The 23,850-nt window shown below is 41.9% G+C and overlaps 1 protein-coding gene across 1 annotated transcript in view; it reads right to left on the bottom strand.

Moving 5' to 3' along the window:
• Positions 1-23,850, bottom strand: part of kcnh7 (potassium channel, voltage gated eag related subfamily H, member 7) — a 110,008-nt gene that overhangs the window by 21,932 nt on the left and 64,226 nt on the right. The window contains exons 7-11 of the mRNA XM_031792507.1: positions 23,397-23,635; positions 22,916-23,076; positions 22,491-22,690; positions 21,877-21,879; positions 19,816-20,068 (exon numbers count right to left, since the gene is read on the bottom strand). Coding sequence (XP_031648367.1) covers positions 19,816-20,068; positions 21,877-21,879; positions 22,491-22,690; positions 22,916-23,076; positions 23,397-23,635 — 856 coding nt within the window. The remainder of the gene's footprint in view (positions 1-19,815; positions 20,069-21,876; positions 21,880-22,490; positions 22,691-22,915; positions 23,077-23,396; positions 23,636-23,850) is intronic.

Here is a 23,850-nt window from a genome sequence, read left to right on the forward strand (position 1 = left end):
TGAATGTTTATAGGGCTGACTATATGACAACATGGATGTAGTGTGACTGTTTATAGGGCTGACTATATGACAACATGGAGGTAGTGTGACTGTTTATAGGGTTGACTATATGACAACATGGAGGTAGTGTGAATGTTTATAGGGCTGTGACTATATGACAACATGGAGGTAGTGTGAATGTTTATAGGGCTGTGACTATATGACAACATGGAGGTAGTGTGAATGTTTATAGGGCTGTGACTATATGACAACATGGAGGTAGTGTGAATGTTTATAGGGCTGTGACTATATGACAACATGGAGGTAGTGTGACTGTTTATAGGGCTGACTATATGACAACATGGAGGTAGTGTGACTGTTTATAGGGCTGACTATATGACAACATGGAGGTAGTGTGACTGTTTATAGGGTTGACTATATGACAACATGGAGGTAGTGTGAATGTTTATAGGGTTGACTATATGACAACATGGAGGTAGTGTGAATGTTTATAGGGCTGACTATATGACAACATGGAGGTAGTGTGACTGTTTATAGGGCTGTGACTATATGACAACATGGAGGTAGTGTGAATGTCTATAGGGCTGACTATATGACAACATGGAGGTAGTGTGACTGTTTATAGGGCTGTGACTATATGACAACATGGAGGTAGTGTGAATGTCTATAGGGCTGACTATATGACAACATGGAGGTAGTGTGAATGTCTATAGGGCTGACTATATGACAACATGGAGGTAGTGTGAATGTCTATAGGGCTGACTATATGACAACATGGAGGTAGTGTGAATGTTTATAGGGTTGACTATATGACAACATGGAGGTAGTGTGAATGTTTATAGGGCTGACTATATGACAACATGGAGGTAGTGTGACTGTTTATAGGGCTGACTATATGACAACAGGGAGGTAGTGTGACTGTTTATAGGGCTGTGACTATATGACAACAAGGAGGTAGTGTGACTGTTTATAGGGCTGACTATATGACAACATGGAGGTAGTGTGAATGTCTATAGGGCTGACTATATGACAACATGGAGGTAGTGTGAATGTTTATAGGGTTGACTATATGACAACATGGAGGTAGTGTGAATGTTTATAGGGCTGACTATATGACAACATGGAGGTAGTGTGAATGTCTATAGGGCTGACTATATGACAACATGGAGGTAGTGTGACTGTTTATAGGGCTGACTATATGACAACATGGAGGTAGTGTGAATGTCTATAGGGCTGACTATATGACAACATGGAGGTAGTGTGAATGTCTATAGGGCTGACTATATGACAACATGGAGGTAGTGTGAATGTTTATAGGGCTGACTATATGACAACATGGAGGTAGTGTGAATGTCTATAGGGCTGACTATATGACAACAGGGAGGTAGTGTGACTGTTTATAGGGCTGACTATATGACAACATGGAGGTAGTGTGAATGTCTATAGGGCTGACTAAATGACAACATGGAGGTAGTGTGACTGTTTATAGGGCTGACTATATGACAACAGGGAGGTAGTGTGACTGTTTATAGGGCTGTGACTATATGACAACATGGAGGTAGTGTGACTGTTTATAGGGCTGACTATATGACAACATGGAGGTAGTGTGACTGTTTATAGGGCTGACTATATGACAACATGGAGGTAGTGTGACTGTTTATAGGGCTGTGACTATATGACAACATGGAGGTAGTGTGAATGTCTATAGGGCTGTGACTATATGACAACATGGAGGTAGTGTGACTGTTTATATGGCTGTGACTATATGACAACATGGAGGTAGTGTGAATGTCTATAGGGCTGACTATATGACAACAGGGAGGTAGTGTGAATGTCTATAGGGCTGTGACTATATGACAACATGGAGGTAGTGTGAATGTCTTTAGGGCTGACTATATGACAACATGGAGGTAGTGTGAATGTCTATAGGGCTGTGACTATATGACAACATGGAGGTAGTGTGAATGTCTATAGGGCTGTGACTATATGACAACATGGAGGTAGTGTGAATGTCTATAGGGCTGTGACTATATGACAACATGGAGGTAGTTTGAATGTCTATAGGGCTGTGACTATTTGACAACATGGAGGTAGTGTGACTGTTTATAGGGCTGTGACTATTTGACAACATGGAGGTAGTGTGACTGTTTATAGGGCTGTGACTATATGACAACATGGAGGTAGTGTGAATGTTTATAGGGCTGACTATATGACAACATGGAGGTAGTGTGAATGTTTATAGGGCTGTGACTATATGACAACATGGAGGTAGTGTGACTGTTTATAGGGCTGACTATATGACAACATGGAGGTAGTGTGAATGTATATAGGGCTGACTATATGACAACATGGAGGTAGTGTGAATGTTTATAGGGCTGTGACTATATGACAACATGGAGGTAGTGTGAATGTATATAGGGCTGACTATATGACAACATGGAGGTAGTGTGAATGTTTATAGGGCTGTGACTATATGACAACATGGAGGTAGTGTGAATGTATATAGGGCTGTGACTATATGACAACATGGAGGTAGTGTGAATGTATATAGGGCTGACTATATGACAACATGGAGGTAGTGTGAATGTTTATAGGGCTGTGACTATATGACAACATGGAGGTAGTGTGAATGTTTATAGGGCTGTGACTATATGACAACATGGAGGCAGTGTGAATGTCTATAGGGCTGACTAAATGACAACATGGAGGTAGTGTGACTGTTTATAGGGCTGTGACTATATGACAACATGGAGGTAGTGTGACTGTTTATAGGGCTGTGACTACATGACAACATGGAGGTAGTGTGAATGTTTATAGGGCTGACTACATGACAACATGGAGGTAGTGTGACTGTTTATATGGCTGTGACTATATGACAACATGGAGGTAGTGTGAATGTCTATAGGGCTGACTATATGACAACATGGAGGTAGTGTGAATGTCTATAGGGCTGTGACTATATGACAACAAGGAGGTAGTGTGAATGTTTATAGGGCTGTGACTATATGACAACAAGGAGGTAGTGTGAATGTCTATAGGGCTGACTATATGACAACATGGAGGTAGTGTGAATGTCTATAGGGCTGACTATATGACAACATGGAGGTAGTGTGAATGTCTATAGGGCTGTGACTATATGACAACATGGAGGTAGTGTGACTGTTTATAGGGCTGTGACTATTTGACAACATGGAGGTAGTGTGACTGTTTATAGGGCTGTGACTATATGACAACATGGAGGTAGTGTGACTGTTTATAGGGCTGTGACTATATGACAACATGGAGGTAGTGTGAATGTTTATAAGGCTGTGACTATATGACAACATGGAGGTAGTGTGACTGTTTATAGGGCTGTGACTATATGACAACATGGAGGTAGTGTGAATGTTTATAAGGCTGACTATATGACAACAGGGAGGTAGTGTGACTGTTTATAGGGCTGTGACTATATGACAACAAGGAGGTAGTGTGAATGTTTATAGGGCTGTGACTATATGACAACAAGGAGGTAGTGTGAATGTTTATAGGGCTGACTATATGACAACATGGATGTAGTGTGACTGTTTATAGGGCTGACTATATGACAACATGGAGGTAGTGTGACTGTTTATAGGGTTGACTATATGACAACATGGAGGTAGTGTGAATGTTTATAGGGCTGTGACTATATGACAACATGGAGGTAGTGTGAATGTTTATAGGGCTGTGACTATATGACAACATGGAGGTAGTGTGAATGTTTATAGGGCTGTGACTATATGACAACATGGAGGTAGTGTGAATGTTTATAGGGCTGTGACTATATGACAACAAGGAGGTAGTGTGACTGTTTATAGGGCTGACTATATGACAACATGGAGGTAGTGTGAATGTTTATAGGGCTGTGACTATATGACAACATGGAGGTAGTGTGACTGTTTATAGGGCTGACTATATGACAACATGGAGGTAGTGTGACTGTTTATAGGGCTGACTATATGACAACATGGAGGTAGTGTGACTGTTTATAGGGTTGACTATATGACAACATGGAGGTAGTGTGACTGTTTATAGGGCTGACTATATGACAACATGGAGGTAGTGTGAATGTTTATAGGGCTGTGACTATATGACAACATGGAGGTAGTGTGAATGTTTATAGGGCTGTGACTATATGACAACATGGAGGTAGTGTGAATGTATATAGGGCTGTGACTATATGACAACATGGAGGTAGTGTGAATGTATATAGGGCTGTGACTATATGACAACATGGAGGCAGTGTGAATGTCTATAGGGCTGTGACTATATGACAACATGGAGGTAGTGTGAATGTCTATAGGGCTGTGACTATTTGACAACATGGAGGTAGTGTGACTGTTTATAGGGCTGTGACTATTTGACAACATGGAGGTAGTGTGACTGTTTATAGGGCTGTGACTATATGACAACATGGAGGTAGTGTGAATGTTTATAGGGCTGACTATATGACAACATGGAGGTAGTGTGAATGTTTATAGGGCTGTGACTATATGACAACATGGAGGTAGTGTGACTGTTTATAGGGCTGACTATATGACAACATGGAGGTAGTGTGAATGTATATAGGGCTGACTATATGACAACATGGAGGTAGTGTGAATGTTTATAGGGCTGTGACTATATGACAACATGGAGGTAGTGTGAATGTATATAGGGCTGACTATATGACAACATGGAGGTAGTGTGAATGTATATAGGGCTGTGACTATATGACAACATGGAGGTAGTGTGAATGTATATAGGGCTGACTATATGACAACATGGAGGTAGTGTGAATGTTTATAGGGCTGTGACTATATGACAACATGGAGGTAGTGTGAATGTTTATAGGGCTGTGACTATATGACAACATGGAGGCAGTGTGAATGTCTATAGGGCTGACTAAATGACAACATGGAGGTAGTGTGACTGTTTATAGGGCTGTGACTATATGACAACATGGAGGTAGTGTGACTGTTTATAGGGCTGTGACTACATGACAACATGGAGGTAGTGTGAATGTTTATAGGGCTGACTACATGACAACATGGAGGTAGTGTGACTGTTTATATGGCTGTGACTATATGACAACATGGAGGTAGTGTGAATGTCTATAGGGCTGACTATATGACAACATGGAGGTAGTGTGAATGTCTATAGGGCTGTGACTATATGACAACAAGGAGGTAGTGTGAATGTTTATAGGGCTGTGACTATATGACAACAAGGAGGTAGTGTGAATGTCTATAGGGCTGACTATATGACAACATGGAGGTAGTGTGAATGTCTATAGGGCTGACTATATGACAACATGGAGGTAGTGTGAATGTCTATAGGGCTGTGACTATATGACAACATGGAGGTAGTGTGACTGTTTATAGGGCTGTGACTATTTGACAACATGGAGGTAGTGTGACTGTTTATAGGGCTGTGACTTATATGACAACATGGAGGTAGTGTGACTGTTTATAGGGCTGTGACTATATGACAACATGGAGGTAGTGTGAATGTTTATAAGGCTGTGACTATATGACAACATGGAGGTAGTGTGACTGTTTATAGGGCTGTGACTATATGACAACATGGAGGTAGTGTGAATGTTTATAAGGCTGACTATATGACAACAGGGAGGTAGTGTGACTGTTTATAGGGCTGGTGACTATATGACAAACAAGGAGGTAGTGTGAATGTTTATAGGGCTGTTGACTATATGACAACAAGGAGGTAGTGTGAAATGTTATCAGGGCTGAACTATAATGACACATGGATGTAGTGTGACTGTTTATAGGGCTGACTACTATGACAACATGGAGGGTAGTGTGACTGTTTATAGGGATTGACTATATGACAACATGGGGTAGTGTGAATGTATATAGGCTGACTATATGACAACATGGAGGTAGTGTGAATGTATATAGGGCTGTGACTATATGACAACATGGAGGTAGTGTGAATGTTTATAGGGCTGTGACTATATGACAACATGGAGGTAGTGGTGAATGTTATAGGGCTGTGACTATATGACAACATGGAGGTAGTGGTGAATGTATATAGGGCTGACTATATGGACAACATGGAGGTAGTGTGAATGTTTATAGGGCTGTGACTATATGACAACATGGAGGTAGTGTGAATGTTTATAGGGCTGTGACTATATGACAACATGGAGGTAGTGTGAATGTATATAGGGCTGTGACTATATGACAACATGGAGGTAGTGTGAATGTATATAGGGCTGTGACTATATGACAACATGGAGGCAGTGTGAATGTCTATAGGGCTGTGACTATATGACACATGGAGGTAGTGTGAATGTCTATAGGGCTGTGACTATTTGACAACATGGAGGTAGTGTGACTGTTTATAGGGCTGTGACTATATGACAACAGGAGTAGTGTAGATGTTTAATAGGGCTGACTATATGACAACACCCCCCCAACCCCTTGGAGGTAGTGTTGAATGTTTCTGGGCTGTGACTATATGACAACATGGAGGTAGTAGTGACTGCTTTATAGGGCTGACTATATGACAAACATGGAGTTAGTGTGAATGTATATATGGCTGACCTATATGACAACATGACGGTAGTGATGAATGTTTATAGGGCTGTGACTATATGACAACATGGAGTAGTGTGAATGTATATAGGGGACTATAGGACAACATGGAGGTAGTGTGAATGTTTTATACGGGGCTGTGGATCATATGACAAACATGGAGGTAGTGTGAATGTATATAGGGCTGTACTATATGACAACATGAGGTAGTGTGAATGTATATAGGGCTGACTATATGACAACATGGAGGTAGTGTGAATGTTTATAGGGCTGTGACTATATGACAACATGGAGGTAGTGTGAATGTTTATAGGGCTGTGACTATATGACAACATGGAGGCAGTGTGAATGTCTATAGGGCTGACTAAATGACAACATGGAGGTAGTGTGACTGTTTATAGGGCTGTGACTATATGACAACATGGAGGTAGTGTGACTGTTTATAGGGCTGTGACTACATGACAACATGGAGGTAGTGTGAATGTTTATAGGGCTGACTACATGACAACATGGAGGTAGTGTGACTGTTTATATGGCTGTGACTATATGACAACATGGAGGTAGTGTGAATGTCTATAGGGCTGACTATATGACAACATGGAGGTAGTGTGAATGTCTATAGGGCTGTGACTATATGACAACAAGGAGGTAGTGTGAATGTTTATAGGGCTGTGACTATATGACAACAAGGAGGTAGTGGTGAATGTCTATAGGGCTGACTATATGACAACATGGAGGTAGTGTGAATGTCTATAGGGCTGACTATATGACAACATGGAGGTAGTGTGAATGTCTATAGGGCTGTGACTATATGACAACATGGAGGTAGTGTGACTGTTTATAGGGCTGTGACTATTTGACAACATGGAGGTAGTGTGACTGTTTATAGGGCTGTGACTATATGACAACATGGAGGTAGTGTGACTGTTTATAGGGCTGTGACTATATGACAACATGGAGGTAGTGTGAATGTTTATAAGGCTGTGACTATATGACAACATGGAGGTAGTGTGACTGTTTATAGGGCTGTGACTATATGACAACATGGAGGTAGTGTGAATGTTTATAAGGCTGACTATATGACAACAGGGAGGTAGTGTGACTGTTTATAGGGCTGTGACTATATGACAACAAGGAGGTAGTGTGAATGTTTATAGGGCTGTGACTATATGACAACAAGGAGGTAGTGTGAATGTTTATAGGGCTGACTATATGACAACATGGATGTAGTGTGACTGTTATAGGGCTGACTATATGACAACATGGAGGTAGTGTGACTGTTTATAGGGTTGACTATATGACAACATGGAGGTAGTGTGAATGTTTATAGGGCTGTGACTATATGACAACATGGAGGTAGTGTGAATGTTTATAGGGCTGTGACTATATGACAACATGGAGGTAGTGTGAATGTTTATAGGGCTGTGACTATATGACAACATGGAGGTAGTGTGAATGTTTATAGGGCTGTGACTATATGACAACAAGGAGGTAGTGTGACTGTTTATAGGGCTGACCATATGACAACATGGAGGTAGTGTGAATGTTTATAGGGCTGTGACTATATGACAACATGGAGGTAGTGTGACTGTTTATAGGGCTGACTATATGACAACATGGAGGTAGTGTGACTGTTTATAGGGTTGACTATATGAAAACATGGAGGTAGTGTGAATGTTTATAGGGCTGTGACTATATGACAACATGGAGGTAGTGTGAATGTTTATAGGGCTGTGACTATATGACAACATGGAGGTAGTGTGAATGTTTATAGGGCTGTGACTATATGACAACATGGAGGTAGTGTGAATGTCTTTAGGGCTGACTATATGACAACATGGAGGTAGTGTGAATGTCTATAGGGCTGTGACTATATGACAACATGGAGGTAGTGTGAATGTCTATAGGGCTGTGACTATATGACAACATGGAGGTAGTGTGAATGTCTATAGGGCTGTGACTATATGACAACATGGAGGTAGTGTGAATGTCTATAGGGCTGTGACTATATGACAACATGGAGGTAGTGTGAATGTCTATAGGGCTGTGACTATTTGACAACATGGAGGTAGTGTGACTGTTTATAGGGCTGTGACTATTTGACAACATGGAGGTAGTGTGACTGTTTATAGGGCTGTGACTATATGACAACATGGAGGTAGTGTGAATGTTTATAGGGCTGACTATATGACAACATGGAGGTAGTGTGAATGTTTATAGGGCTGTGACTATATGACAACATGGAGGTAGTGTGACTGTTTATAGGGCTGACTATATGACAACATGGAGGTAGTGTGAATGTATATAGGGCTGACTATATGACAACATGGAGGTAGTGTGAATGTTTATAGGGCTGTGACTATATGACAACATGGAGGTAGTGTGAATGTATATAGGGCTGACTATATGACAACATGGAGGTAGTGTGAATGTTTATAGGGCTGTGACTATATGACAACATGGAGGTAGTGTGAATGTATATAGGGCTGTGACTATATGACAACATGGAGGTAGTGTGAATGTATATAGGGCTGACTATATGACAACATGGAGGTAGTGTGAATGTTTATAGGGCTGTGACTATATGACAACATGGAGGTAGTGTGAATGTTTATAGGGCTGTGACTATATGACAACATGGAGGCAGTGTGAATGTCTATAGGGCTGACTAAATGACAACATGGAGGTAGTGTGACTGTTTATAGGGCTGTGACTATATGACAACATGGAGGTAGTGTGACTGTTTATAGGGCTGTGACTACATGACAACATGGAGGTAGTGTGAATGTTTATAGGGCTGACTACATGACAACATGGAGGTAGTGTGACTGTTTATATGGCTGTGACTATATGACAACATGGAGGTAGTGTGAATGTCTATAGGGCTGACTATATGACAACATGGAGGTAGTGTGAATGTCTATAGGGCTGTGACTATATGACAACAAGGAGGTAGTGTGAATGTTTATAGGGCTGTGACTATATGACAACAAGGAGGTAGTGTGAATGTCTATAGGGCTGACTATATGACAACATGGAGGTAGTGTGAATGTCTATAGGGCTGACTATATGACAACATGGAGGTAGTGTGAATGTCTATAGGGCTGTGACTATATGACAACATGGAGGTAGTGTGACTGTTTATAGGGCTGTGACTATTTGACAACATGGAGGTAGTGTGACTGTTTATAGGGCTGTGACTATATGACAACATGGAGGTAGTGTGACTGTTTATAGGGCTGTGACTATATGACAACATGGAGGTAGTGTGAATGTTTATAAGGCTGTGACTATATGACAACATGGAGGTAGTGTGACTGTTTATAGGGCTGTGACTATATGACAACATGGAGGTAGTGTGAATGTTTATAAGGCTGACTATATGACAACAGGGAGGTAGTGTGACTGTTTATAGGGCTGTGACTATATGACAACAAGGAGGTAGTGTGAATGTTTATAGGGCTGTGACTATATGACAACAAGGAGGTAGTGTGAATGTTTATAGGGCTGACTATATGACAACATGGATGTAGTGTGACTGTTTATAGGGCTGACTATATGACAACATGGAGGTAGTGTGACTGTTTATAGGGTTGACTATATGACAACATGGAGGTAGTGTGAATGTTTATAGGGCTGTGACTATATGACAACATGGAGGTAGTGTGAATGTTTATAGGGCTGTGACTATATGACAACATGGAGGTAGTGTGAATGTTTATAGGGCTGTGACTATATGACAACATGGAGGTAGTGTGAATGTTTATAGGGCTGTGACTATATGACAACAAGGAGGTAGTGTGACTGTTTATAGGGCTGACTATATGACAACATGGAGGTAGTGTGAATGTTTATAGGGCTGTGACTATATGACAACATGGAGGTAGTGTGACTGTTTATAGGGCTGACTATATGACAACATGGAGGTAGTGTGACTGTTTATAGGGCTGACTATATGACAACATGGAGGTAGTGTGACTGTTTATAGGGTTGACTATATGACAACATGGAGGTAGTGTGACTGTTTATAGGGCTGACTATATGACAACATGGAGGTAGTGTGAATGTTTATAGGGCTGTGACTATATGACAACATGGAGGTAGTGTGAATGTTTATAGGGCTGTGACTATATGACAACATGGAGGTAGTGTGAATGTATATAGGGCTGTGACTATATGACAACATGGAGGTAGTGTGAATGTATATAGGGCTGTGACTATATGACAACATGGAGGCAGTGTGAATGTCTATAGGGCTGTGACTATATGACAACATGGAGGTAGTGTGAATGTCTATAGGGCTGTGACTATTTGACAACATGGAGGTAGTGTGACTGTTTATAGGGCTGTGACTATTTGACAACATGGAGGTAGTGTGACTGTTTATAGGGCTGTGACTATATGACAACATGGAGGTAGTGTGAATGTTTATAGGGCTGACTATATGACAACATGGAGGTAGTGTGAATGTTTATAGGGCTGTGACTATATGACAACATGGAGGTAGTGTGACTGTTTATAGGGCTGACTATATGACAACATGGAGGTAGTGTGAATGTATATAGGGCTGACTATATGACAACATGGAGGTAGTGTGAATGTTTATAGGGCTGTGACTATATGACAACATGGAGGTAGTGTGAATGTATATAGGGCTGACTATATGACAACATGGAGGTAGTGTGAATGTTTATAGGGCTGTGACTATATGACAACATGGAGGTAGTGTGAATGTATATAGGGCTGTGACTATATGACAACATGGAGGTAGTGTGAATGTATATAGGGCTGACTATATGACAACATGGAGGTAGTGTGAATGTTTATAGGGCTGTGACTATATGACAACATGGAGGTAGTGTGAATGTTTATAGGGCTGTGACTATATGACAACATGGAGGCAGTGTGAATGTCTATAGGGCTGACTAAATGACAACATGGAGGTAGTGTGACTGTTTATAGGGCTGTGACTATATGACAACATGGAGGTAGTGTGACTGTTTATAGGGCTGTGACTACATGACAACATGGAGGTAGTGTGAATGTTTATAGGGCTGACTACATGACAACATGGAGGTAGTGTGACTGTTTATATGGCTGTGACTATATGACAACATGGAGGTAGTGTGAATGTCTATAGGGCTGACTATATGACAACATGGAGGTAGTGTGAATGTCTATAGGGCTGTGACTATATGACAACAAGGAGGTAGTGTGAATGTTTATAGGGCTGTGACTATATGACAACAAGGAGGTAGTGTGAATGTCTATAGGGCTGACTATATGACAACATGGAGGTAGTGTGAATGTCTATAGGGCTGACTATATGACAACATGGAGGTAGTGTGAATGTCTATAGGGCTGTGACTATATGACAACATGGAGGTAGTGTGACTGTTTATAGGGCTGTGACTATTTGACAACATGGAGGTAGTGTGACTGTTTATAGGGCTGTGACTATATGACAACATGGAGGTAGTGTGACTGTTTATAGGGCTGTGACTATATGACAACATGGAGGTAGTGTGAATGTTTATAAGGCTGTGACTATATGACAACATGGAGGTAGTGTGACTGTTTATAGGGCTGTGACTATATGACAACATGGAGGTAGTGTGAATGTTTATAAGGCTGACTATATGACAACAGGGAGGTAGTGTGACTGTTTATAGGGCTGTGACTATATGACAACAAGGAGGTAGTGTGAATGTTTATAGGGCTGTGACTATATGACAACAAGGAGGTAGTGTGAATGTTTATAGGGCTGACTATATGACAACATGGATGTAGTGTGACTGTTTATAGGGCTGACTATATGACAACATGGAGGTAGTGTGACTGTTTATAGGGTTGACTATATGACAACATGGAGGTAGTGTGAATGTTTATAGGGCTGTGACTATATGACAACATGGAGGTAGTGTGAATGTTTATAGGGCTGTGACTATATGACAACATGGAGGTAGTGTGAATGTTTATAGGGCTGTGACTATATGACAACATGGAGGTAGTGTGAATGTTTATAGGGCTGTGACTATATGACAACAAGGAGGTAGTGTGACTGTTTATAGGGCTGACTATATGACAACATGGAGGTAGTGTGACTGTTTATAGGGCTGACTATATGACAACATGGAGGTAGTGTGACTGTTTATAGGGCTGACTATATGACAACATGGAGGTAGTGTGACTGTTTATAGGGTTGACTATATGACAACATGGAGGTAGTGTGACTGTTTATAGGGCTGACTATATGACAACATGGAGGTAGTGTGAATGTTTATAGGGCTGTGACTATATGACAACATGGAGGTAGTGTGAATGTTTATAGGGCTGTGACTATATGACAACATGGAGGTAGTGTGAATGTATATAGGGCTGTGACTATATGACAACATGGAGGTAGTGTGAATGTATATAGGGCTGTGACTATATGACAACATGGAGGCAGTGTGAATGTCTATAGGGCTGACTAAATGACAACATGGAGGTAGTGTGACTGTTTATAGGGCTGTGACTATATGACAACATGGAGGTAGTGTGACTGTTTATAGGGCTGTGACTACATGACAACATGGAGGTAGTGTGAATGTTTATAGGGCTGACTACATGACAACATGGAGGTAGTGTGACTGTTTATAGGGCTGTGACTATATGACAACATGGAGGTAGTGTGACTGTTTATATGGCTGTGACTATATGACAACATGGAGGTAGTGTGAATGTCTATAGGGCTGACTATATGACAACATGGAGGTAGTGTGAATGTCTATAGGGCTGTGACTATATGACAACATGGAGGTAGTGTGACTGTTTATAGGGCTGTGACTATTTGACAACATGTAGGTAGTGTGACTGTTTATAGGGCTGTGACTATATGACAACATGGAGGTAGTGTGACTGTTTATAGGGCTGTGACTATATGACAACAGGGAGGTAGTGTGAATGTTTATAGGGCTGTGACTATATGACAACATGGAGGTAGTGTGAATGTTTATAGGGCTGTGACTATATGACAACAGGGAGGTAGTGTGACTGTTTATAGGGCTGACTATATGACAACATGGAGGTAGTGTGAATGTTTATAGGGCTGACTAAATGACAACATGGAGGTAGTGTGAATGTTTATAGGGCTGACTATATGACAACATGGAGGTAGTGTGAATGTTTATAGGGCTGTGACTATATGACAACAGGGAGGTAGTGTGAATGTTTATAGGGCTGACTATATGACAACATGGAGGTAGTGTGAATGTTTATAGGGCTGACTATATGACAACAGGGAGGTAGTGTGAATGTTTATAGGGCTGACTATATGACAACATGGAGGTAGTGTGAATGTTTATAGGGCTGACTATATGACAACATGGAGGTAGTGTGAATGTTTATAGGGCTGACTAAATGACAACATGGAGGTAGTGTGAATGTTTATAGGGCTGACTATATGACAACATGGAGGTAGTGTGAATGTTTATAGGGCTGTGACTATATGACAACAGGGAGGTAGTGTGAATGTTTATAGGGCTGACTATATGACAACATGGAGGTAGTGTGAATGTTTATAGGGCTGACTATATGACAACAGGGAGGTAGTGTGAATGTTTATAGGGCTGTGACTATATGACAACAGGGAGGTAGTGTGAATGTCTATAGGGCTGTGACTATATGACAACAGGGAGGTAGTGTGAATGTTTATAGGGCTGACTATATGACAACATGGAGGTAGTGTGAATGTCTATAGGGCTGTGACTATATGACAACAGGGAGGTAGTGTGAATGTTTATAGGGCTGTGACTATATGACAACAGGGAGGTAGTGTGAATGTCTATAGGGCTGTGACTATATGACAACAGGGAGGTAGTGTGAATGTTTATAGGGCTGACTATATGACAACATGGAGGTAGTGTGAATGTCTATAGGGCTGTGACTATATGACAACAGGGAGGTAGTGTGACTGTTTATAGGGCTGACTATATGACAACATGGAGGTAGTGTGAATGTTTATAGGGCTGACTATATGACAACAGGGAGGTAGTGTGAATGTTTATAGGGCTGACTATATGACAACATGGAGGTAGTGTGAATGTCTATAGGGCTGTGACTATATGCCAACAAGGAGGTAGTGTGACTGTTTATAGGGTTGACTATATGACAACATGGAGGTAGTGTGACTGTTTATAGGGCTGACTATATGACAACATGGAGGTAGTGTGACTGTTTATAGGGCTGACTACATGACAACATGGAGGTAGTGTGAATGTTTGTAGGGCTGACTATATGACAACATGGAGGTAGTGTGAATGTCTATAGGGCTGACTATATGACAACATGGAGGTAGTGTGAATGTTTATAGGGCTGTGACTATATGACAACATGGAGGTAGTGTGAATGTCTATAGGGCTGACTATATGACAACATGGAGGTAGTGTGAATGTTTATAGGGCTGTGACTATATGACAACATGGAGGTAGTGTGAATGTCTATAGGGCTGACTATATGACAACATGGAGGTAGTGTGAATGTTTATAGGGCTGTGACTATATGACAACATGGAGGTAGTGTGAATGTCTATAGGGCTGACTAAATGACAACATGAAGGTAGTGTGAATGTCTATAGGGCTGTGACTATATGACAACATGAAGGTAGTGTGAATGTCTATAGGGCTGTGACTATATGACAACATGAAGGTAGTGTGAATGTCTATAGGGCTGTGACTATATTACAACATGGAGGTAGTGTGAATGTCTATAGGGCTGTGACTATATGACAACATGGAGGTAGTGTGAATGTCTATAGGGCTGTGACTATATGACAACATGGAGGTAGTGTGAATGTTTATAGGGCTGACTATATGACACCATGGAGGTAGTGTGAATGTTTATAGGGCTGACTATATGACAACATGGAGGTAGTGTGACTGTTTATAGGGCTGTGACTATATGACAACATGGAGGTAGTGTGACTGTTTATAGGGCTGACTATATGACAACATGGAGGTAGTGTGAATGTCTATAGGGCTGACTATATGACAACATGGAGGTAGTGTGACTGTTTATAGGGCTGACTATATGACAACATGGAGGTAGTGTGACTGTTTATAGGGCTGACTATATGACAACATGGAGGTAGTGTGAATGTCTATAGGGCTGACTATATGACAACATGGAGGTAGTGTGACTGTTTATAGGGCTGACTATATGACAACATGGAGGTAGTGTGACTGTTTATAGGGCTGACTATATGACAACATGGAGGTAGTGTGAATGTCTATAGGGCTGACTATATGACAACAGGGAGGTAGTGTGAATGTTTATAGGGCTGACTATATGACAACATGGAGGTAGTGTGACTGTTTATAGGGCTGTGACTATATGACAACATGGAGGTAGTGTGAATGTCTATAGGGCTGACTATATGACAACAGGGAGGTAGTGTGACTGTTTATATGGCTGTGACTATATGACAACATGGAGGTAGTGTGAATGTCTATAGGGCTGACTATATGACAACAGGGAGGTAGTGTGACTGTCTATAGGGCTGACTATATGACAACATGGAGGTAGTGTGAATGTCTATAGGGCTGACTATATGACAACATGGAGGTAGTGTGAATGTCTATAGGGCTGACTATATGACAACAGGGAGGTAGTGTGACTGTTTATATGGCTGTGACTATATGACAACATGGAGGTAGTGTGAATGTCTATAGGGCTGACTATATGACAACAGGGAGGTAGTGTGACTGTTTATAGGGCTGACTATGATAACAGGGAGGTAGTGTGACTGTTTATAGGGCTGACTATATGACAACATGGAGGTAGTGTGACTGTTTATAGGGCTGTGACTATATGACAACATGGAGGTAGTGTGACTGTTTATAGGGCTGTGACTATATGACAACATGGAGGTAGTGTGACTGTTTATAGGGCTGTGACTATATGACAACATGGAGGTAGTGTGACTGTTTATAGGGCTGTGACTATATGACAACATGGAGGTAGTGTGACTGTTTATAGGGCTGTGACTATATGACAACATGGAGGTAGTGTGACTGTTTATAGGGCTGACCTGGAGGCTCAGTCATATCATTATTTTACGCCTGACTTCCCTATGCGCAGACCTGTCAGTTTACGGTGTTGGTATGGCAGTGATATCCTGTCCTGTCACCTCCAGAGATACCAACGTGTGTGCGTTTACACGTGCCCCACAGCATGCCCTGGCTCTTGGCCTAGATCTCTATTGTCACATGATCTCAATACGGCTTTGTCCAAACCTGGGCAGGACAAGCACCTAGTCTTTCCTCTTTCCTTGATGCAACATTTTATTTTACAGATACAATTCCTTGTTTATTGCTCTCTCTCTCTCTCTCTCTCTCTCTCTGTTGATTGCACACTAATTGCAATTACTAATTCACAATAGAATTAGTATAGAAATACATGACTGAGATCAATAGAGCAATAAGTGTTTGTGTAACTTTACCGTTGGTGAACGTGCTGAGTCTTTATTAACCCATCTCTTTCAACACACCTGTGGTTTTCCCCTGCTCAGACGTTGGATGCGTCAACCAATGGTTGCCTGCCATGTCAGCAACTGTAACGTCAGGCATCAGATTGCTATAACATACTGTATGATGTGGTTAGCTGACGCGCAAAATACTTATCCAGGCGTTGTAAGATCTGGCATGCATCAGCAATGACTGAGCATGACCCTATTGTGTCACTGTGTTTTGCTGAAGCTCATTGGCTGAGTGAAAAATGAGCCGTTTATACAATGCTTAGCTTGTAACACTTGCTTGGCACTGGGCTCACCCCGAGAGAGAGAGAGAGAGAGAGAGAAAGAGCGAGAGAGAGAGAGAGAGAAAGAGCGAGAGAGAGAGAGAGAGAGAGAGAGAGAGAGAAAGAGCGAGAGAGAGAGAGAGAGAGAGCGAGAGAGAGAAAGAGAGAAAGAGAGAGAGAGAGAAAGAGGGAGAGAGAGAAAGAGGGAGAGAGAGAAAGAGGGAGAGAGAGAAAGAGGGAGAGAGAGAGAGAAAGAGGGAGAGAGAGAGAGAAAGAGGGAGACAGAAAGAGAGAGAGAGAAAGGGAAAGAGAGAAAGAGAGAGATTTACTCTGATTACATCCCATGGACGTCAATATCTCCTGCGAGCAGCGACTGCTAACACCACAAACACTCCATCACCCTCAGCTGGCAATTAGATACCATAATAAATGATCCAATAAACCACCCTCCGTTCCCCTCTCTCCATCTCTCCCTCCATCCACTCTCTCCTCATCTCTCCCCCCACTCTTTATCTTCCCCTCTATCACTCTCTCCTTCATCCTCTTCCTCTCTCTCCCTCTTCTCCAAGCAATAAAACCTTCCTGTACAGCGCTAGTGTCTATCACAGTGTGTTCTTGGAGGGAGCCATGAAAATCTGTGCTCATTAGAGATGTCAGCTTCCCACCCAGGCATTGCAGAATAGTGAGACCAGCCTCTTATAAACAGTACACAGAGGATATACAGACACACACAGAGAGGCAAGAGACACACACACACACACTTTGATGAGAAGTGACACCTGAACTGTACTGTGTTACTATTCATTTCCAGTACCGCTTGAACTGTTTAGAGACAAAAACAGTCTTTGAAAGTGTGCCTGCAGTGCTGCTGTTCTAAGATTATGTTTATCTTCCAAACAGCCTGATTACGCTGACCTTCAGGCAGAGGGAAATCATTAGAGGTGTTTGAGTAGTGTGAAAAATCCTGTAATGAAGTATTCACACAGCCATAGGTAACCAATTGTTCAGGATATCAATTTACTGGAGAACAGCACACCTTCCACAGCCCGACATTAATAAAAAGATGAGTCATTGTTGCAATGACTAGTGTCTAGCGTACATTTTGGTTCGGGACTTTTTCACAAAGCACAAAATACATCTGAAGTGTCAAATGAAGTTTACAATGAAACTTGGTTTTAATTGCAACCTTTCATCAGGTTGTTATTGTGAAATAGTGTATTAAATAACCTACCAGGTTAAATAAAGATAATATTAATAGACAATGTGAAACAATAAACCACAACAATAAACCCCAACATTGTGACGGCCTACAGGGAGGAGGTGAGGGCCCTCGGAGTGTGGTGTCAGGAAAATAACCTCACACTCAACGTCAACAAAACTAAGGAGATGATTGTGGACTTCAGGAAACAGCAGAGGGAACACCCTCCTATCCACATCGATGGAACAGTAGTGGAGAGGGTAGCAAGTTTTAAGTTCCTCGGCATACACATCACAGACAAACTGAATTGGTCCACCCACACAGACAGCATTGTGAAGAAGGCGCAGCAGCGCCTCTTCAACCTCAGGAGGCTGAAGAAATTCGGCTTGTCACCAAAAGCACTCACAAACTTCTACAGATGCACAATCGAGAGCATCCTGGTGAGCTGTATCACCTGGTACAACTGGTACGGCAACTGCTCCGCCCACAACCGTAAGGCTCTCCAGAGGGTAGTGAGGTCTGCACAACGCATCACCGGGGGCAAACTACCTGCCCTCCAGGACACCTACACCACCCGATGTTACAGGAAGGCCATAAAGATCATCAAGGACAACAACCACCCGAGCCACTGCCTGTTCACCCCGCTATCATCCAGAAGGCGAGGTCAGTACAGGTGCATCAAAGCTGCCGAGAGACTGAAAAACAGCTTCTATCTCACGGCCATCAGACTGTTAAACAGCCACCACTAACATTGAGTGGCTGCTGTCAACACACTGACTCATCTCCAGCCACTTTAATAATGGGAATTGATGGGAAATTATGTAAAATATATCACTAGCCACTTTAAACAATGCTACCTAATATAATGTTTACATACCCTACATTATTCATCTCATATGTATACGTATATACTGTACTCTATATCATCTACTGCATCTTTATGTAATACATGTATCACTAGCCACTTTAACTATGCCACTTTGTTTACATACTCATCTCATATGTATATACTGTACTCAATACCATCTACTGCATCTTGCTTATGCCGCTCTGTACCATCACTCATTCATATATCTTTATGTACATATTCTTTATCCCCTTACACTTGTGTGTATAAGACAGTAGTTTTGGAATTGTTAGTTAGATTACTTGTTGGTTATTACTGCATTGTCGGAACTAGAAGAACAAGCATTTCGCTACACTCACATTAACATCTGCTAACCATGTGTATGTGACAAATACAATTGGATTTGATTTTGATTTGAACATTTGAGTAGTGCATACCCAAAATGGCCACCACGATGTCATCCTTGAGGATTTCGATGGACCCTCGTGACAAGAAGTAGAGGGCAGTAAGCACGTCTCCACAGTGGACCAGTGTATCACCCGGTGGGGAGTGTGTGGTCTTGAACCTCATGGCCAGGGCCCTCAGGCAGCCCTTAGTAGCCCCTTGGAATGCCTTGCAGCCCTGGAGCAGACTCGCGTTGAGGTGGAGGCAGATATCAGCCTGGAGACACTCTGGGAAACCCTTTAGGACCTGGGGGCGTGAAAAGACAGGCCACAGCAATAGGAGAATGGTCAGATAGGACTGGATTTGTCTGTGGTGTTATCAGAGGTGTACGGTCAAACTCGAGACGTCTTTGGGTGTGGGTCTGGTTTGAGTTTGCCAGTCAGATATGGTTTGGAATCAAGAGTGGGTTGATACAATTGCCAATTGTGTTTTGGTCTTCTTCTCAAAATCGAAATACTGCATTGTCATATGTGACTGTTTGAGGGGGGTATTTTTATGGCATCTTTCCATAGCCTTTAATGAGAGTACTAGCAGGTGGGGGTAAACAGATGGATATCCAACACTGCTATACAAGACACAACAAACTAGGAAAACATGGAAACAAACATGGAAACACATCTTCCCTTTGATTAAAAAAGAATTAGCACAAGTGTGCTCATGAGGGAGCTTTCTATCTTAGTGGGGTATCATTAGTGTCTGTGATTCAGATTTATCAGAAAAATAAATAGAAATAAAAGACTTACCTCAACTGAATTAACCTGTCATGTCATTTAGAGTTTAAGGATCAGAGTGACAAGTATTTCAACTACTTAAATTACTACATGCTTAAATGCAAATAGTTTCAATGGAAAAAATGTCACCTAAATTATTCAGTATCATGACATTAATGCCCACAATTGGAAAACAAGTAATTTGCCTGGGACTGAACACCACACTTGGTTACAGGTTAAAGGTCATGAGATGACTGTAAATAGAGGAGAAAACCTTGAACTGTGACATCACAGGGGACCAAAGGGCAAGGGAAGGCTTCAAACACACAAAAGGGGGAAATGAAACATTCTTACTCTATATCACATACAAAATCTACATTTCTTGAAAAAGAGAGGCTATTTTTCATTAGTTGGGGGAAAAATCATAGCAGAAGATTTTGGAAAGGAGAGATTGAACAACATTTGGCAAGTGCAGGTGCAATATCACTGGTCATGTATGCCAAGCCTCCCACATTGAGGGAAACCTGGCAGTGCCAAGCTGTCTGTGCCTCTCCCATTGGCAGTATTCACAGCTTGGTAACTACACTATAAAATGATGTGATTGTGTTTGAATACACAGATTTCATGCAAACGGAGACCTTGTGGCAAGCCACATGCAAGTCAGTCTGTGATGGACAATATGGGCTGCTAGAAGCACTGAGGATTATACTACTGGCTGGCATGCAATGGGGAAGTCAGTATGTACACGGAGTGGACAAAACATTAAGAACATCTGCTCTGAGATGACACCTGCTCTTTCCAGGTGAAAGCTGTGATCCCTTATTGATGTCACTTAAATCCACTTCAGTCAGTGTAGATGAAGGGGAGGAGACTTGCTGAAGAAGGATTTTTAAGCCTTAAGACAATTGAGACATGGATTGTGTATGTGTGCCATTCAGAGGGTGAATGGGCAAGTCAAAATATTTAAGTGCCTTTGAACAGAGTATGGCATTAGGTGTCAGGTGCACCGGTTTGAGTGTGACAAGAACTGCAACACTACGGGAAGCTTTGGAGTCAACGTGGGCCGGCACCCCTGTGGAAAGCTTTCGACACCTTGTAGTCCATGTCCCGAAGAATTGAGGCCAAAGGGGGGTTGCAACTCAATATTAGGAAGGTGTTCTTAATGTTTTCTATACTCAGTGTACATGATTTTTTCCCCGTAGACTATAAAGATGAAGTTATGGATTTTAATAAATGTATTCTTTGATTTACATCTTGGTCTACGATTTACTACACTCTGCCATTTTTGAAAACAACACATTTCAGAGGGAAATAAGTTAACACTATTATCTGTGAACATAGTACCTCCTGCTCTTACCAGAGTGATGAAGTCATTCCATTTGACATGACGCAGACATGGAAAAGACACATTTCTATAAGTACAGTTAACATCACCAGGGGAAAAGCCGGTTTACATACAGTATCCATGGCTTTCATTCTAGAGTTTAGAATCCTAATCAAGATCATAATAATGTCATATAACCATGTCGCTAAGAGAACACACTAGGCTTTATGTTAATGGTAAGAACCGTCTTGGAGACAAGGTTGTTTTAAGGTCAGAAAAAACATTGAACAGCTTCACAGAGAAGCTAAGTACTGTAGGAGAAACACAGCAAGGCAGTAACATAACCGCATCGTCAAACTGTGGGGCTAAACATTAAAAACCTACTGAAGGACAACAGCAATCTGAATCAGCAATCTGAGACTTAACCATTATGCATACCCTTATCCCACCATAAGAATAACACAATGTCCCAATATGAGCATTTTTTTGTTAGTCTCACTTGGAAGACTTATTAGCCCCAAACACACACACACACTCACAGACACAAACGCGCACACTCACAGCTTCCCAACCAATTACACCCACCCCCACCCTCCTACCCACACAACCCCACACACACTCCCCCTATTCGCACCATATTCATGTCGATGCCGTTGGTGTAGTTCCAGGCGTGTTGGAAGTACTCTTCCAGGCGTTGCCTCAGTGGGTTGGGGATCTGGTGGAAGCGGATGAATTCTTTGACCCGGAGCATCTGCAGGTGGTACCGCGCCGTACCAGAGTACAACCGCTGGATGATGGCCGACACATTACCAAAGATACTGGCGTACATCAGGGCTGCGAGAGGGAGAATCACACCAGACAGGTGATCACTACTGTTCGCAATATTCTAATTTCCCTTCATTAATCAGTAGCTAGGAATATAGTAGTACAATAACTTATTGGGTAGTACTACTTGCCTTTACAGTAATAGTGATTTATTGTAGAAATGTGTATAATGTATTCATTTGTTTGTTCGTTCATTCCATCTGTTTTCAGTCCTAGTACAGTCGACACACTCACAGCCAATCAGCATGACACAGATGGAGAAGATCTTCTCGGAGTTGGTGTTGGGGGAGACGTTGCCAAAGCCCACGCTGGTCAGACTACTGAAGGTAAAATAGAGGGCCGTGACATATTTGTCCTTGATGGACGGACCAGAGCTGGGGTCACTGTAGTTGTACCTAGGGGGTGAGACGGTACACTCAGTTCATGGTTCGATACATTTCATGGTATTTTTCCTACAGCCTGGAATTGAACCAAGGTGTCTGTAGTGACGCCTCAAGCATTGAGATGCAGTGCCTTAGACCGCTGCGCCACTTGGTTTTACCAATATTTCTTAGTTGAATTAACAAATCATGACGTTCTTTCCTATCATTCAACTGCATCGTTATTAAAGAGTCATGTGATACAGTAAATAGTATTGGGGTACATTGAGGCACAAGTCCATGGTACATATTGTTACGATATTCAGTAATTCAGTATATTTTATCTTGCCTAGTACCTCTTTCCAATGGACACGCCCAGGTTATCCAGCCAGCCAATCTTGTGCTCCAGATAGGGCTTCTCCACATTGCCGATGGCGTACCAGATGCAGGCCAGCCAATGGGCAATGAGGGCAAAGATGCACATGAGGAGCATAAGGACAGCGGCGCCGTACTCTGAATATCGGTCCAGCTTACGGGCCACGCGAACTAGTCGGAGCAACCGGGCGGTCTTCAGCAGGCCAATCAGAGTGGTGGTCTGAGGGGACATAGAAGTAAACAGAGCTGTGATTGGCTGGGGGTTTGAGTGTTGCAGTATAGTGCAGACACGTTATTTGTTAATTGGATGCACCACACCAGGAAGCAATTTGTTGTTATTAGAGGTACCCTTAAGGTCAGATCAAAGGTTAGGAGTTAGGGTTAAGATAGTACTGTTACAATCAAGCTTGCCTGAATGACCACAATCCAGTTTCT

The sequence above is a fragment of the Oncorhynchus kisutch genome, linkage group LG16 (genome assembly GCF_002021735.2).
Source record: "Oncorhynchus kisutch isolate 150728-3 linkage group LG16, Okis_V2, whole genome shotgun sequence".
NCBI classification, from domain to species: domain Eukaryota; kingdom Metazoa; phylum Chordata; class Actinopteri; order Salmoniformes; family Salmonidae; genus Oncorhynchus; species Oncorhynchus kisutch.